A 16951-nucleotide genomic window follows, 5' to 3' on the forward strand; every position below is an offset into this window, starting at 1 on the left:
GGGCATCTCGGGGTTCTTCAATGCCCACATTCCGTAGCAACTGGTTGGCGTCGTCGACCTCTTCCGTGTCGTCTTCGTCAGCCGCTTTGTCGCCTTGGAAGATTTTTAGTCTGGCCTTGCGTATTCCGAAGCTGATTTTGTAGTCAGTCTTCTTCAGAGCCTCAATCGACTCATCGAAAATGGCCACTAGTATTGGCTTGCTTGCTTTATTCGGTTTTTCCTCCTTGATAGGCTGCTACTCATCTATACCAGGTATAGATTTGTTCTGCAGCTTAATGCACCTCAGGAGTTTTTCGCCTGGCTCCTCTAGTGGTAGCCAAATGCGAGCATGAGGTCTCTTCGGAATGTCCCTGGCGGGTATAAGCCTCAATTGGAGGACTACAAAGGCGTTGCTAATTTTGGCAACACTACCCGTCAGGAAATCTAGCGAGGCCTGGTCCGCGCACTTGATGACCCTGTAGCCCATGAAGGTTTCAGAGGAGTCAAACTCCGGGTGGGGACCCGCAGGATTGTCGAGTACATATCTGAGCACCATACTCGACAATCTGACGTCGATCTCCACCCATCTCTCCTATATAGTGCTCGGAGAGGGAGAATTTCCATCTATGATGGCCACCTGCAGGCTATCCCTGGCTACATCGCAGAAATGCCTTGCCGTTGTTGGGCTGCTGCGTTCAACTTCACTCCGCCTCAGTTTTTTGGGCTGAGTTCCGGTTACTTCTGTGGTGGAGCGATTTCTTTTCTGAAAAGTGCTCTCTGGTTTGCTCTCTTCTTGAGGTTGTGATTGCTTCGTTTTCAGGTAGCTTTCATATTCCTCTACGATAGATTTGAGGCGCTTTGTTTCAGCCTCATCAACTCGGGTACCGGCTGCCTGGTCTTTGGATATCTTCCCTAGTATGAAGACTGCCTTCTGGTACCGGTTTTTCCTCAGCTGGTTCTGCGATTTCTTGCGCTTCTTTTTGCTCTCTCCTTTAGCCGCCAATGCACTTTGGTTGGTGCTCATGGCAGCCTTGGAGGTGGACGCTTCCTCCATTATATCTGAGGTTTTCACTGCTGTATCTACCGGTATACTTTGGTTGGTGTGTCCGGTAGTACTCTTACTCGTCTCCTGGCTGGAGGCAAGTAGTTCGTCTTCTTGAGGTTTCGTAATAGGATTCCTATAGCATGTCCCTAGTCGTCGCTGTTGTCGTCAATTTAGTTGCTGTAGTTGTTGTTGTGTTATTGTTTTCGTTCATATTTTGGTCCCACGAGTAATCCGGAAAGGGTTGGTCACTCGTCCGCAGAGCCGGTATGCGGAGAGAAGGCTTTAATACCTCCGACCTCGCCCGGACATCGGAGGGGACCGTTCGCGATCAGCTATTTACTACCCCCGCTGACCATTCAGCCCTCGGCACGGGTACCTCGACACCTTGGCTTAGGGTGGTGTTGGTTCGGGTATCCTCATACTTCCACAGTAGGAGATGGGCGTAAACCCTAGGGTTTATTCATCCATATCACTATTTTGGGAATTATGAAGTGTCTAGATTATAGTGCGTTTCCTTTGGGATGCACACTTTACTTTTACTTAAGCCTCTTCACCGCGACAAGGCGACCAACTTCAAAGGAGCTACTAGAATAATCATCTTTATATATTATGTATATAATGATTTTTATATATACTCGTAGTATATGCGGATTGGAGGACCAGATTTAGTATACTTTCATATTGAGCGATATATGAAGGGAAGGCTTAAAATCGTTATATTAGATAAAAGGGGCTAGGGAATTTGTCTCGATTTTACTAAACAATAGGTCATATTTATTATCATTAATAGACGCTCTTTGAATATCACATAATTAGATTGATCAAACGATTCAATACGAGTACTCTTGAAGATTACTCTTGAAGAGTAATGAATATCACACCGAAACTGTCCAAAATTTAGGGAATGGTGCTCCAAAAGTGAGCTCAAAACGAAAAGCCAAAATTCGCTGAAAACATTGAAGGCCATCCCTGCCAAATCTTATGTATATACGTATGTACATACTTATATGGTAAATACAAAAAAAGGTATTTCATAGGAAATCCTTGCCTTAGAAAAAACTATCCTCAAACGGATCTACAGTAATAAGAAATAATTTTATACTTAAATTTTTGGCATACTTAGTGACAAAGGTAGAGGGAAAAAAAGGGAACTTCAAATAAATAATTAATATAATTAAAACAGAAGGTAAAATTGAGTGTAAAGGCAATTTTTATTAAAACAAATCCTTTTTGGTTTAGAATTGTTATTAAAATATAAATTTTGTTCTCTTGCGACATGTTGCTACAGAGAATAATAGTTTTATTCGTCTAACGCTGGTTTGTAACACATAAAACTAATCGAGATGGATTTATAGTTGTGTACATATACATATATGTATGTGTATGTACAGAGACATTAAATTTTACACTAGTGATGGTACAAAAAGGCGATTGTCTCATGTCTCTAATTGTCACAACAATAATTTAGTGACCCTGTTAGTCAGGAGTCTCATTTTGGTATTCTTGCAGACACAGTAAAGTAGTATACTGTATAGTAATATGCTGTATCTGCCAGAATACCAAAATAAGACTCCTGACTAACAGAGTCACTAAATGAAGATTGTGACAATTAGAGACATGAGACAATCGTCTCAAGCAGAATACCGATATTAGTGTATAATATTACCTTGTAATTCCTATGTTCCAGTGCGAAAGCAAACGTAATCGGATTACAACCACGCCTATTTTCCATATAATTACGGTGACTGATTTTCGCAGTACTGTACTGATTTTGAAGCACCTGTTCTGCGGTTTTTTTTTTGTGAAAATGGCAAAAATGTTCTGTTTTTTCCGAACGTACTGTATTTTGTTCTGAAATTTAGCACCAAGCAGTTTAAAAAGTTTCTACTACTGGACAGCCGTTTAATGATTAAGGTATTATCGATATTAAATTGTCATCCCTGATGTGAACAGCTGATTGCGGGTTTGAATTATTTTGCTTTCTGTAATGTTCTATTGACAAACAACTAGGTAAGTTTTATTGCCAATAGTGTTAAAAACTTAAATTGAGAAAAATTCTTTTGTTTTAGCTTTACAAAATGCCTCCTTCCCGCAGAAAATGCGTTTTTAATAAACAACTACAAGAAGAATACACCTTCATAAAGGAAATTAACAGCGGTACAGTGAAATGTACAAAATGTTCTGCAGTTTTCTCTATTTCCAATGCAGGTAAACACGATGTGCTGCGCCATTTACAATCTCAGAAACATCGAAAAGCCGATATTGCAGCTTCTAGCAGCAAACCCGTGATGAGCTTTGTAAGGACACGTACAATAGACGATCAGCGAAGAAAAAGCAGCGTAAATGAAGGCAACTGGGCATATCACACTGATTTTAATGCTATCAATTTTATTGCCGTTTTTTCCGACTGCTCAAATCATGGAAGTATGAAAGTGTGTCCTGTTCTTGTTCGATATTTTCTGCCTGAGAAGGGTGTGCAATTAAAAATATTGGAAGTAAATGATCTCCGTGGAGAATCGTCAGATATACTCACAAATTATATTTTTGATCTCATGAAAAAGTTTGCATTAAGTGAGAAGTTACTTGCTCTTTGTGCAGATAACACTAATTGTAACTTTGAAGGAGCTGCAAGACGCGGGAAAAATAATCTAATCTAATAAAATTGGCAGTATCCACTGGCAGCATCCTTATAGCTATAGAACGGATCTTAAAACTTTTCAAACCACTAAAAAAATATTTTTTAGAACAGCCTCACTGCCCAAGTCCCTTAAAAACTTTTTTTGAAAACTCAACCTCAGAAATGTGGTTTTTCTTTACTCATTGTCAAGCATCTCTTTTTCATAATTACATTATGCAGATTGAATCGCAGAATATTTCCATGATAGAAGTTGCGGAACGCAGAGATGCAAATTTTGTACCTCTCCTGATGAAGAACCTCATGTCAGAGTTTGAAAAAGCAGGAACTGGAAACTTAAGAGAAATTAAAGATCACGTTAAAAACTTTTATAATAACTATGTTGATTATATAAACCAGTGGGATCATGAATTTAAAGAGGTTGAGGTAATGGAATGGATTCTTCTACGCACAGTGCCATCTTGGTATATGTATATGTATATGTATGTATATGTATATGTATATATATATATATGTAAGTCAAAGGAAACTGATTTATGTTTTTATGTTAATTTTTGTTACTTGAATTAAATAAATTTGTTCTTAAAAAATATTCTGTTTTTTCGATTTGTAATTATGGTCACCGTACATATAATCCAGTTTTAAATTCCTTCTGATTCTTTCACTTTCAAAATGTCCCACATTGTGGCTTAACACATTTTAAGCCCCTGGGTATCAAACATGTGAGTCCCAATGCCTATAGGTGACTAGATTTAGCTAGCCTATTAGTATATCTATTCTCTAACTTTGTCATCGTAATCCATCTCTTGAACTAGTCGAGTTTCAACAGACAGTACTGCCAAAAATAAGTTTTAAACCTTTACAAGGAGGAGAAAGATCTTTCTCCGGAACAATTCGTAGTGGCAGCATTCAAAAACACATGTAGGCAAATGTCTGTCTTTGGTGTAGCTTAATTTCAAACTTAAAGTATTGACCACCGGTTCCTTCAACTAACCCTAGCAGTGCTGCTCCAGAGCCTTCCACCACACAGAGCACATTTCATTTTCGAAATAAAACAAAACAAAAACAAAATGGAAAATTCTTTTACAAATTTGCTTTCGATTCAAGAGGAAAAGGTTAAAAATAGAAATCGAACAGTTCTAATTAAAAGAGAAACAGAAAAGAGTCAAATGTAGTTAAAAAAATATAGTTGCAAATCAATTTGAAATATAAAATTTAAATGAACGCTACAACACCAGAACATCGAAGAAGTAAGAAAGGGTTAACATGGGGGGTAACCGAGCATTTTCTAGTGTTGTAACTTGCCAGAATCAAAGACCGCAAAATATCATCAGGTACAAAGTCTTGTAAGTTATAAAAGGTCTAAAGCACCCGATTTTTGCCAATTATATATGTATGTGTTATAAAGGAGTGCCGTGTCGCAGCGGAGAGAAAACAGGCTGCCTACCTCGCAACGTTACGATCGACCACAACACGTGCGGGATGGGATAGATACCGAGAGTTGAAGAGGGAAGCGAGAGGAGCCGACGGATTGCCGGCCGAGCTATTCAAACACGGCGGCGAAGAACTGATAAGAAGCATGCATCAGCCTCTTTGCAAAATATGGTCGGATGAAAGCATGCCCAACGATTGGAATTTAAGTGTGCTATGCCCAATCCATAAAAAAGGAGACCCCACAATCTGCGCCAACTACCGTGGGATAAGCCTCCTCAATATCGCATATAAGGTTCTGTCGAGCGTATTGTGTGAAAGATTAAAAGCATTCGTTGGGTATGCTTTCGTCCGACCATATTTTACAAAGAAGCTGTTGCATGCTCCTTACCAGTTCTTCGCCGTCGTGTTTAAATAGCTCGGCCGGCAATCCGTCGGCCCCCGCCGCTTTGTTGTTCTTCAGGCGGGTAATTGCTATTCGAACTTCTGCATGGTCGGGTAATGGAACCTCTGCTCCATCGTCATCGAATGGGGAATAGGGTTCGCCTTCTCCTGGCGTTGTGCGTTCACTACCATTCAGTAGACTGGAGAAGTGTTCCCTCCATAATTTAAGTATGCTCTGGGTATCGGCGACTAGATCACCTGTTATGGGTTCTACAAGAGTATGATCCGGTCTTGAAACCTTCTGTAAGCCGCCGCATTTTTTCGTAGAATTTTCGAGCATTACCCCTGTCGGCCAGCTTATCAAACTCTTGATACTCACGTATTTCGGGCTCTTTCTTTTTCTGACAGCAAATGCGTCTCGCTTCAAACTTCAACTTTCGGTGTCTATCCCATCCCACACTTGTTGTGGTCGATCGTAACGTTGCAAGGTAGGCAGCCTTTCTCTCCGCTGCGACACGGCACTCCTCGTCGTACCAGCTGTTCTGTTTCATTTTCCGAAAACCAATGGTTTCATTAGCAGCTGTACGTAAGGAGTTTGAAATGTTGTATCACAGTTCCCTTGTGCCGAGTTGTTTACGAGTGCTCTCAGAGAGCAGGAGGGCAAGTCGAGTAGAAAATCGTTCGGCTGTCTGTTGTGATTGCTGCTTCTCGCCGTCGAACCTTCCTTGTGTTTGTTGACGTGCGCTTTTTGCTGCACAGAGGCGGGTGCCAATCTTGGCTGCAACAAGATAATGGTCCGAGTCGATGTTAGGACCTCGGAGCGTACGCATGTCTAGAATACTGGATACGTCTATCACAACATGTCTATCCGTCTATCACAACATGATCGATCTGGTTGGTGGTTTTTCGATCCGGAGACAGCCAGGTAACTTGATGTATTTTCTTGTGCTGGAATCTAGCCATATTTCGAGTCCTGGCGAAGTCGATCAGCCTCAACCCATTTGGTGATGTTTCGTCATGGGGGCTGAATTTACCGACCGTAGCGCCAAAGATACCTTCTTTGCCCACCCTGGCGTTAAAGTCGCCAAGTACGATTTTGATATCGTGGCGGGGGCAGCTCTCATAGGCGCGCTCCAAGCGTTCATAGAAGGCATCTTTGGTCACATCGTCCTTCTCTTCTGTCGGGGCCTGGGCGCAAATCAGCGATATGCTGAAGAACCTCGCTTTGATGCGAACTGTGGCTAGACGTTCATTCACCGGAGTGAATGATAGTACTCGGCGACGGAGTCTGTATCCCACCACGAATCCCACACCAAACTTTCGCTCCTTTATATGGCCACTATAGTAAATGCCACAAGGACCTACTTGTCTCAGTCCTTGCCACGTCCATCGCATTTCTTGGACGGCGGTGCTGTCAGCCTTTATTTTCGTGAGGACATCAACCAGCTGGGCAACGGCGAATCCCAATTAATTCGCAGTTTTTATTTCGTTTGCCATGGTCGTCATCCGAGGCTGATTGCTAATTTTCATTGGGGGTGTTTTTTACATGGCGGGTCCCAAACCTAGCGCACAACTCTATGAAGGGGATGTTTCGCCTTCTCACTTTAGTTCGCCTTCAAACGGATGTTATTAGGCTACCCAGAGGATACTTGGTTAGAGACCGGAAGTCGTGAGCTGCTTGAGCCAAATGTAAAAGAATCGTTTCTGGCCACTCCCAAGTGAATGGCGATCAGAGAACTTTCCTCACTTGCGTGAAATTCTACACATGACTCCATTCTCCATGTGTAATATACATACATGTACACATGTATATGTAATAGAAATTCAGAGAAATTCCTTGTTTGACAAATTTGTATGTACATAATACGAGTATATAAGAACAATTTATAGAAGAGATTTCTTGAGCAGTTCCAACAACAAAGAGTATCTTTAATCTGGATCAGTATAAAAACTTTTGTATTGGGTTAGCGAATAGTAATTTTAAAACTCGTGTTTAAAATCTATGCGTGTTTTTATATTATATATCTGCTAATATCAGGAAATAGGGGGAAAACTCAAATTTACCTCTACATACATATGTATATACAAATTATAAGTGTATTTCTCTTTGTGAACTAGTGCATTTAATGAGGAAATTAGAATGAATTTGTAGGTGCGATAACTTTGTGTACATTCGCTTATGTTCGTATGTATGTATGTATATAAGTAAACAAATAATGCACTTACATACATTCACACACAAGTTGAGTGGAGTGGAGTCGTCTCATCAATGACGTACAATGGGCGATGGCACGAGCGAAGTCATCTATTTTTGGAAACCTCTTATTTAAATATGAGCATCTGCTCAAACCCCAGACTCCACAGTTACAAAAATAGGCGGGAGCTACAAAGTCTACGTTGTGTCAGTCCAACACAGGAAATACGGCGAAAAATGTAAGTATGTATGTATGTATTTACTTGTATGTACACATAGATGTACTTGCATCCGTCCATGTACCAAATTTATCCAGATGAAGTCAAGACAATCAGTTATTATAGTGCAATCATGAATATAAGACGCATAACGGAATCGTATTGTTCTCACTCTCGGTAAATTCATAAAATATATATTTTAATAAGAACATTATAATTATTGCTTTTGTGTTAACTTGAATATACTTATATACGAGTATGTACATATGTAGATAGATATTAACCAAATACATATTTGTAGCGAAACATCACAACGTTGCTTAAATCATTCCGCTTGTGATTACGCACTCAGCGATCCAGTTTTAATAGTCATTACTTTAACAGCGGTAGTTGGTTCATTTTGTTTACTAAGCGGATTAATTATTTTGTGTGCAGTTTCCAAAACACTGCACGATCAAACATCGGAGGCAATTCTTCTATTGGGTAAGTTCCCAGCGTACGAGTACTAAAAACCCGAAACTCTAATTTTTTAATGCAGGTATTGGTTTCTTCATCTACGCAATTGCTTTTGTTGCTTGGAAAATAACGAATGCCAGAAGGATCGCTCATATAATCGAAGCGCTTAATAAAGAAACCACATCAGCCCTTGTGTAAAAACGTATGATCGAGACAGATTTTCTTCAAAAGCCTAAGCCTAGACGAAATAGTGAATGTTTATAAACGAAATTGCAGTACAATAATATTTATTTTTATAGAATTTAGAACTTAATGAATGTGACGCGAATTTGTATGTATGTTAGACTATAAGTTTATCATGATATTCATTAAATATTACTGCAGAAGTTCTAATAGAAAGAGTCTGAATCTGTCAATAAAATCAGGAGTTTTAAAATGTGTAGTTGAGAATTCATTCCAGCACTCTCTTCAATGGATATGTGATCCATAAAGCAATTCAACTTCAGATCAACTAAATACTCTTTTGGTATTAACGACTACATCTAATCTCACTCGAAGTTTCACTGATGTTGCTAATCTAAATAAATGAAAACAACTGAATATTTTTAAAAGAAAAATCAAAACAAACCAATTCAGTTATTGCCTACGAAAGGGTGAATAATTATTAAAATGGATAAAACCACTTATACAAGGTCTGTCGCAAAAGAAACAGAACTTTTTAAATATAACTGTTTCTGGTGGCGCCACCTATTGGTAAAATTTTAAGACAATTGGATAACTACAATCGATGTTAACGATCAAAAAGTGACTGCAGCTTTTGGTCAAAAGCAAGTATTAAATTTTGTTTTAAACTACTGAAACATTTCAAATGATGAAAAAAGTTTATGGTGATCAGTGCCTATCCCGTAGTAATGTGCATGAGTGGTTTAAGCGATTCCAAAAAGGTCGTGAGGACCTCTGTGACGATCAGAAGTCGGGCCGGCTAAAATCAGTGATTACCCAAAACAATATTGAAAAAGTGCAGGAATCTATTAAGAATGAGCAGAAATCTTCTTTGCGTTACATGGAAATGGAGTTAAATATAACCAAGGACTCCATTCATCGCATTTTGATAGATAAATTGGATCTACGGAAGGCGTGCTCCAAGTTTGTTCCGCACAAATTGACTGAAGAGCAAACATTGCTACGAATCCAACATTGTAAGGATTTGATTAAGGAGTCAAGAAAGGACATAAACTACAAATATTCGATTGTGACTGGTGATAAAACGTGGTGCTTTTAATATGATCCCGAAACCAAAAGTCAAAGTGCCGAATGGAAGCATCCAGACCAGCCATCACCGAAAAAAAGTCGTCTCCAGAAGTCAAAAATAAAGACAATGCTGATTTGTTTTTACGATTCGGATGGTATTGTACACCGAGAGTTTGTCCCACCTGGCCAAACGATTAATGCTGTGTTTTAACTTGGTGTTATGAAGCGTCTTTTGTCACGCATTCGTCGTGCTCGACCACAATACCGTGAGGCAGGGTCACGGTCGACGCTTGTCACTGATTTTTTGACAAAAAACTCCATATTAACCATTAATCACTCACCCTACTCACCTGATCTGGCACCCTGTGATTTTTACCTATTTGGAAACTTCATTTGCCCATGAAAGGCACTGGTTTCAGGACATTTCAGCTATCCAAAATGCGACGACCGATATTCTCAAGAGCAATCCAAAAAATTACCTTAAACACTAATTTTAAATAATTTAATAACAAAACCATAATTTGACTTATATTTTTGATCTCCCATGAGAAAGGATTTTATTTTTTGCTGAATGAGACAGGAAGGAACTTCCCAAAACGTACCTCTTCCTTTGGCAATATTTTAATCTGAATTTGAGTTGATATTGAAAATACCAAACTGACTTATAAATCGTAATAAAAGCTTTATAGAGTTTTCTTTTCTCTCAAAAATGTTGCATTTATTCTTTCCTATGTTCGAGCTATTAAATTTGAGGGAGATTTTTTCTCAATATTTTTTTCAGATTCGTTTATTTTTTTTTAACTTGTTGCCGTCTAACCAGAATCCTCAATACGTAAGGGTAGGATGTGCACAGCGGATTTTTACTCATCGTTTTTGATACGAGAAGGTTATTTTTGAAACCAAGTTTTTCTCCTAATTATTGTGAATCGTTCAATTACTAAGTGTTTGTTTGTTATTTTGTCATGTAAAAAATAAAGCATTTTTAGAAGGTTTAATAGAGCATTTATGTAATGTTGCCATATATGTAATTAGGCAACATCTGTATAGAGAAAAGCAAACGCTATTATTTTCACTGTTTGATATAATCTTCTTCAAAGTGTTCGTCAGTGAAACTCAAACCGGCAAATGCATACATGGTACTTGTATGTATGTGAGCTCGGAAATCCATATTAATTTATTTTTACATATAGACATATACATAGTATATTATATATCCCATATCCCAAAAAATTGTCCTCTTGAGCATACAGTCCAGAGACTCATCCAGGAAATTAAACGCCATCAGAACGGGTGTGCCTCAATTTCCGACTTAAAACTTCAATATTCGCCCAACTACTGAACATGTAAACAAATGTATGGTATGTAGGATGTATGTACATATATACAGTGAATTGATGGAGTTCTTTGCAATTGTATGAGAATAAATTTAATTTGTTTAAGCCAATCTTTTAGTTTTTAAGAAATCGATCTAATTAAAAAATCCTTGAGGTACTTAGTCATTACGTAAGGATTTTTAACTGGTTAACAACTAAAATATGTGAACACATGTATCTCTGTATGATTTAGTCAATGTAATTCTTATAGAGTTGTAGTTGAGGGCAACCGATCAATCCTAAATATATACACCATATATGCTTATATGTTGATACTCTTAAAACATTTTATGTCATCTTAAAATATGTCGTTTTAAACTAAATGTTTTGAATACAAATATAAATATGTCTACATTTTTGAATCTAAAAAGTTTGTTTTTAGTTTTAATGCTATTATCTAAATATTAATAATAATAATATTAAGGGATTATCTCAGAACTAGTTCCTTGCAATAAGCTTTGTGCCAAGGAATAATATCAAAAGTGCTATGTACGCTTGTCTTTCTGAAGTACGTAAAGTGCATTAGGCGATTTTACGATAAGTGAAATTATTCAAAGTTCTATTAAATTTTATGTGCGGAATTAAATTTCTAGTTCCGAAACATTCACAATGTTGGAAAAGGTCTTCCGTGATAATTGTTTGTCGCGAGCAAGTATTTTTGACCGCTCCGGGGAAACCGTTTTGAGACAATTGAAGGCATCAAGCGTGAATCGCTATGCGCATTGAATATTAATAAAAATATACAAGTATATTTCAACGAAAGGGTTTTCGCGCGAAATTTAAATTAAAAAGTCTTACTATTTTTTGATCACTATAACTTTTATATCAGGCTACCCAGTTAAATTTTTATTAAATCTACATACATACATATATTTGTTAAATTTTTCAACATCTAAACTATAAAAGAATTGAAACTTTTACAAAGTCATTTCGCTTGAAAATAATGGTGAATTGTAGGGTATCTATAATAAGGGTATCTATAATAGATTGACAAGTCATCGGATCAGAAATCCGTAAACAATAAATTTTCGTTAAATATAGTACGCACAATGGCACATTAACACAATTCTGTACATGTACATACATATATGTATACAAGTATATGTACATACATATGTATTTATGAAATCAGTTGGAAGAATTGAAGCAGAATGCCAAAATGTAAAAACAACGTTGACGTAAAGCGCCTGCAAAAAGTCGCAGAAACGAAAAATTATTTGTTTATCATTACTACGTGACTGTTTTCTAAATTGTGTTAGCAATCCCAAAGTTACGGATGCTTTCTGTGAAGTTGTGTGACTCGAAAGCCGTGTGGACATTCTCAGCAAAGGCAAATACGAGTACAAATTGAAACCACGGCATGCCGCAAATGTACATAAGTATGTATGTATATGTAAGTATAGATAATTGTATATTGATTGCGGATTTCTCTTGTCACTGGATTAATAAGTACACTGTCATTCACATTTGTTTCATTATGGTATGGTTATATGCGCTTAAATATTAATATATACATACATATACATATGTATTTATACACAAAGTGTATTCAACAAAGTGAAATAAGTATTTATATGGCATTAAATTCTTCTTTACGCTCATTTTATATGTACATAAGTATGTATATATGTATGTATGTTGTCAATGATTTAACCCTTACATTTGCCCAAAAATTTGTAGCAAACAACTCATGGAAGCAACTTACCAATATTTTGTGCTCCAACTCACAAATGGCAACGGAAGGAATAAGAAAAAATATGTGGTGTGCAAAGAAGTTTGTTATCGAAAATATGTTGGCTACTATTTAAGTTGCAGGAAATAAAAAAACTCCCTTTAGACAATAGGCGACTAAGCCCCAATACAGTACCTTATTAAAATTACTTCCCACTATTGAAGAAAACAGGCAATGGACCCTCATCTTCGGATAAATATAAATAATTTTACTCAAAACGAACTTGCTTGCCATGCTCTAGATTTTGTAATGAGGAGTTTCTTTTGTGGAACTGGTCTAAATCTCTAGTGCACATGAGCAAGGGCCACGCTTTCTTAATACTGCTCTTGCAAACGCAGGTGATCAAACGGAGTGAGATACTTTTGGACTAGTTTAACAAAGCCATGCAACAAGGAAAATTCCTTGCAATGTATCGCATGCCATTATTATGCCTTACATGAACGTCATATGAAAATATAACGTACAAACTCTGATTGTTTAACCTACATAAGATATCATAGATTGCCTATATACAAATAGTTATGTACATATATGTATACTTATGTATGTATATGTATATTCTCGTAGTTTTGTGCATTTGTGTTAATGCTACTACGTTTACAGTTACATGTACATAGTATATACATATGCATATTTATGAGCTAATTTCACCTTATAAACAACAAATTGATCGTACAAAATACATATGTATGTATGTATGTAAGTATATTATATTTTCATGAAAAACATAAAGCCATTATAACGATTTTTCTTAGTTTTTAATATCCTTTTTATATTCTCTTCTACGTTATTATTTGTCATACACATACATACATATGTACATATGTAGTTATGTATATCTAAAGCAGGTTGTCACTAGAACAACGTGATTTCAGTAATATTTCACTGTGTTCAGTTTGATCTAACTTCCAAGATATGTAGGTTAGTTTCAATATCTTGGATTCTTATACCGTTTCGTTTTCGCCTTTATTTGCAAATAATATGTACATACTTATATATGTATATAAGTTATTTTTTTCTTTACATATTTAGCATTGTTTAATTATTGCTTTTATTTTTGCTTTCATTTTTGGAAAATAATATTTTTGTATGAGTTGCTTAAGGCGTATGTGAGAGGTTGATGGTCTGTATGGATTACTACTTTTGCCGTTCCATAGAGATAATTTCTAAAAGTATTTAATGCCCAAATAATAGCAAGCATTTCTTTTTCATTAACTGCATAATTTTCTTCAGTTTTACTTAATGTCCTAGATATAAAGGTTATGGGGTTTCCATTCTGTTCTAAGACAGCGCCTATGGCATATTTGGAAGCATCTGTTTAATTTTTATTAGCTGGAGGGTCCCCCCGTAGGTGGTGAATCGCAGCTTTGTATTATTATTTATTATTGGCTGTACGAGCCCGTTTATTATTTGTAAAAGAAATAATTTTCTTATTGGAACTCTTAAAACTTTTTTTAAATTATTTACTTTGTTTTCCAAAAAAAAAATTTTTAAATATTCTTAAATTATTAATTTTCTCTTATAAGTTTCTTTTTTTTCTTTCCAAAAAATTTGTTTATATATTTCTAAATTATTAATTTTCAAAAAATGTTCTTTTTTTATATTCTTAATTATTAAATTTAAATAGCTTAACTTATTCCTTACATAGATATCAGCCTCCTTCCTCTCGGTACTTGGGCGCACTCTTTCACTCCCTCGATGCCAGAAAGTCAGTTCCGCTGCTTGCTTTCCGTACTGCTTATGGTACTTTTGTTGAGTTGTTTGTCACTTTTCAGTACTAAATATGGGGTTTTATTTTAATTGGGTCCGTATGACCTTCTTTATTAAACTTTAAATTGCAACTGACTTACATATTCTTTCTTAAGCTAAAAGTAACCTTAATCTACCTGTCCCGTAACTTGCAGTTCTGTGGAATTGCACCTTTGCGGCTCGTGGCCGATGTTTGCTTCCTGTTGTTGACGAAAATATTACTGTTGTTGACGAAAATATTACTTTATTTCTGATTGCGAAATATTAGCTCAGCTATAACTATGAATATGTTTCGTGTTAACTTATATATTTCGCCGTATTGAATAGTGTGTTATGTACATATGTACATACATAGTTTTTAATGTTTACCATAGCCACAGCAACGCGGGTTCGGATCTTCTACAATACATACATACATAAAGTCATTCATAAGTTATACTTCAGTGTATAAAGATATCAGACACGTTCTACCAGTACTCACATCATCTAAGATACATACTTACATACATACAACCGCCGACATTCCCAATATAAAAGCCAGAAGCGTTGAATTTCAATTAGTTCTAATTATCAAATTTTCAAGACAAATCACCAAAACGACGCTAACGAAAAATGCTATATTTTGTTCGAATAGATGTTCAAGTGTTGAGACCGCGGGCTTTGTTGCTTCTGATTGTTATATGCGTCATCGTAAACTGGCTGATCCTGCTTCGGCCAGTTGAAGCAGTCGCGGTCTCCGATTCGCATCTGGACTTAAACGTGTTTTACTTTATCCATGGACCAACTAATTACGATCCGCGCAGAGTTTTTTCTAGATAATATTTAAGTATGTACATATTGTATGTATGTATGTATATGTTTATGTCCATATGTATGTACATCTGTATATCAGTACTCAAAATACAAACATAAGGATGTGTGTGTGAATGTGAATATTTGAATTAATATTGAAAAATGTAACGAAGTCTGTATAATGGAATTCCCACATCTAAATAAAAATTAATGTATGTTAGTTAATTGAAAAATAAAATGAAATCAGATCGGCATTCGATACACGGCATTTATGTACATATGTATATACATATGAATGGATATATGTGCGTTTGTATATGAGACGACAGAAATAAATTTGATGAGCCTTTCTCTCGCATGAAACTTAATGCTTAGCATGCGAAAAATAATTTCACATCCTATAAAATCGATGTCTCCGATTCTGGGTGGTTGTTTCTAGTGAGTTATGGAAAATTAATTCTCTTCCAGTAGAATAAAATAAATTGGGCAACTGCTTGAATTCATAGAAGTCTACACTGACATAAATTTCTACAAGTGCTATAACTGAATTGCTTAAATATTGAGCTTTTTGGTTCCCTTGCTAACCACCGTCAGAGGGCGCTTCAACCTCTCCAAACCCAAGCAGAGAACCAGAACAGAGAACGTTTATTATAGACAGAGAACGTTTGCAGAGAACGTTTAAATGTTCTCTGTGTCATGTTATTTAGTACGTGAAGCTATAGACTAATTTATCAAAATGAACAGTACCATTTTGAAATCTTAATTTATTTTACAATTTATTTAAACTTGACTCTTAAATATATATTCGATACATTTTATATTATTTTCGACTTCTATTTTTTTCGGCACAGCTTGGATTTTCTACCAGCAACACAATGTTGTGACACTTTGTCCTGGCGTCAGTGCTTCGACGGATTGACTCTTTGACAAAACGTGGCCATTGGTTGACCGTGACAACGGTGAATGTGTATGTACATATGTATGTGGCTCGCCTTTGCTTTCGTAACATACAGACAAATGCGCCAAAGAAATAATATACATATGTACATACATATGTATATGCCATAGAAATTCTATTGGTACAAATATGGCAATGATAACGAAATAATGCAGATATGTATATTTTATGAAGGTCATCAATTTTCTTTGAAGAAATGAAGATCATTTTGCACATCTTCACTTTGTAATAGTCGAAATAAATATAATTTATTTGAAATATTAATTTATTTAAAAATTAAAAAATAAAATTAAAATTATTTTTACCTAATTTTTCCCGATTTTGTAAAAAATTAAAATTTTTACCATTTTTCGGAAAAAATAGTTCATTTGATACAAAATAATCACGCATTTGTGACTCAGAGAATGCTCTTTTACATTATCTGTGTCTTCTTCTTCTTTACTGGCGTAGGCACCGCTTACGCGATTATAGCCGAGTCAACAACAGCGCGCCAATCGTTTCTTCTCTTCGCTACGTGGCGCCAATTGGATATTCCAAGCGAGGCCAGGTCCTTCTCCACTTGGTCCTTCCACCGGAGTGGAGGTCTTCCTCTTCCTCTGCTTCCCGCGGCGGGTACTGCGTCGAATACTTTCAGAGCTGGAGTGTTTTCATCCATCCGGACAACATGACCTAGCCAGCGTAGCCGCTGTCTTTTAATTCGCTGAACTATGTCGATGTCGTCGTATATCTCGTACAGCTCATCGTTCCATCGTAT

The 16951-nt window shown here is 36.5% G+C and overlaps 1 protein-coding gene and 1 long non-coding RNA gene across 3 annotated transcripts; both read left to right on the top strand.

The window, feature by feature from the left end:
* The first annotated feature begins 2545 nt into the window (after positions 1-2545).
* Positions 2546-4151, top strand: LOC125777695 (uncharacterized). The gene is made up of 2 exons (XR_007422355.1): positions 2546-3034; positions 3094-4151. It is a non-coding gene; the product is annotated as an uncharacterized LOC125777695 (long non-coding RNA).
* A 1037-nt stretch (positions 4152-5188) lies between these two features.
* Positions 5189-11479, top strand: LOC105233074 (uncharacterized). Of its 2 annotated transcripts, none has more exons than XM_049452919.1 (3): positions 5189-7907; positions 8188-8369; positions 8425-11479. In XM_049452919.1, exons 1-3 carry the CDS (start codon positions 7744-7746, stop codon positions 8538-8540), a joined length of 462 nt encoding a protein of 153 aa, XP_049308876.1. In that variant the 5' UTR covers positions 5189-7743; the 3' UTR covers positions 8541-11479. The 2 variants fall into 2 exon arrangements, with proteins under 2 accessions (XP_049308876.1, XP_011213330.2); XM_011215028.4 differs by lacking the exon at positions 5189-7907 and adding an exon at positions 7914-8063 and having other exon boundaries at positions 8425-11475.
* The last annotated feature ends 5472 nt before the right edge of the window (positions 11480-16951 follow it).

The sequence above is a fragment of the Bactrocera dorsalis genome, chromosome 3, assembly GCF_023373825.1.
Source record: "Bactrocera dorsalis isolate Fly_Bdor chromosome 3, ASM2337382v1, whole genome shotgun sequence".
NCBI classification, from domain to species: Eukaryota; Metazoa; Arthropoda; class Insecta; order Diptera; family Tephritidae; genus Bactrocera; species Bactrocera dorsalis.

What these genes read in the sequence shown, in the direction of transcription:
- LOC105233074 (XM_049452919.1), top strand. Translation starts at nt 7,744, where the DNA reads ATGACGTACAATGGGCGATGGCACGAGCGAAGTCATCTATTTTTGGAA. An exon ending in CAGGAAATACGGCGAAAAAT is followed by an intron (nt 7,908 to 8,187) that starts GTAAGTATGTAT and finishes ACATATTTGTAG; the next exon opens with CGAAACATCACAACGTTGCT. An exon ending in GGAGGCAATTCTTCTATTGG is followed by an intron (nt 8,370 to 8,424) that starts GTAAGTTCCCAG and finishes TTTTTAATGCAG; the next exon opens with GTATTGGTTTCTTCATCTAC.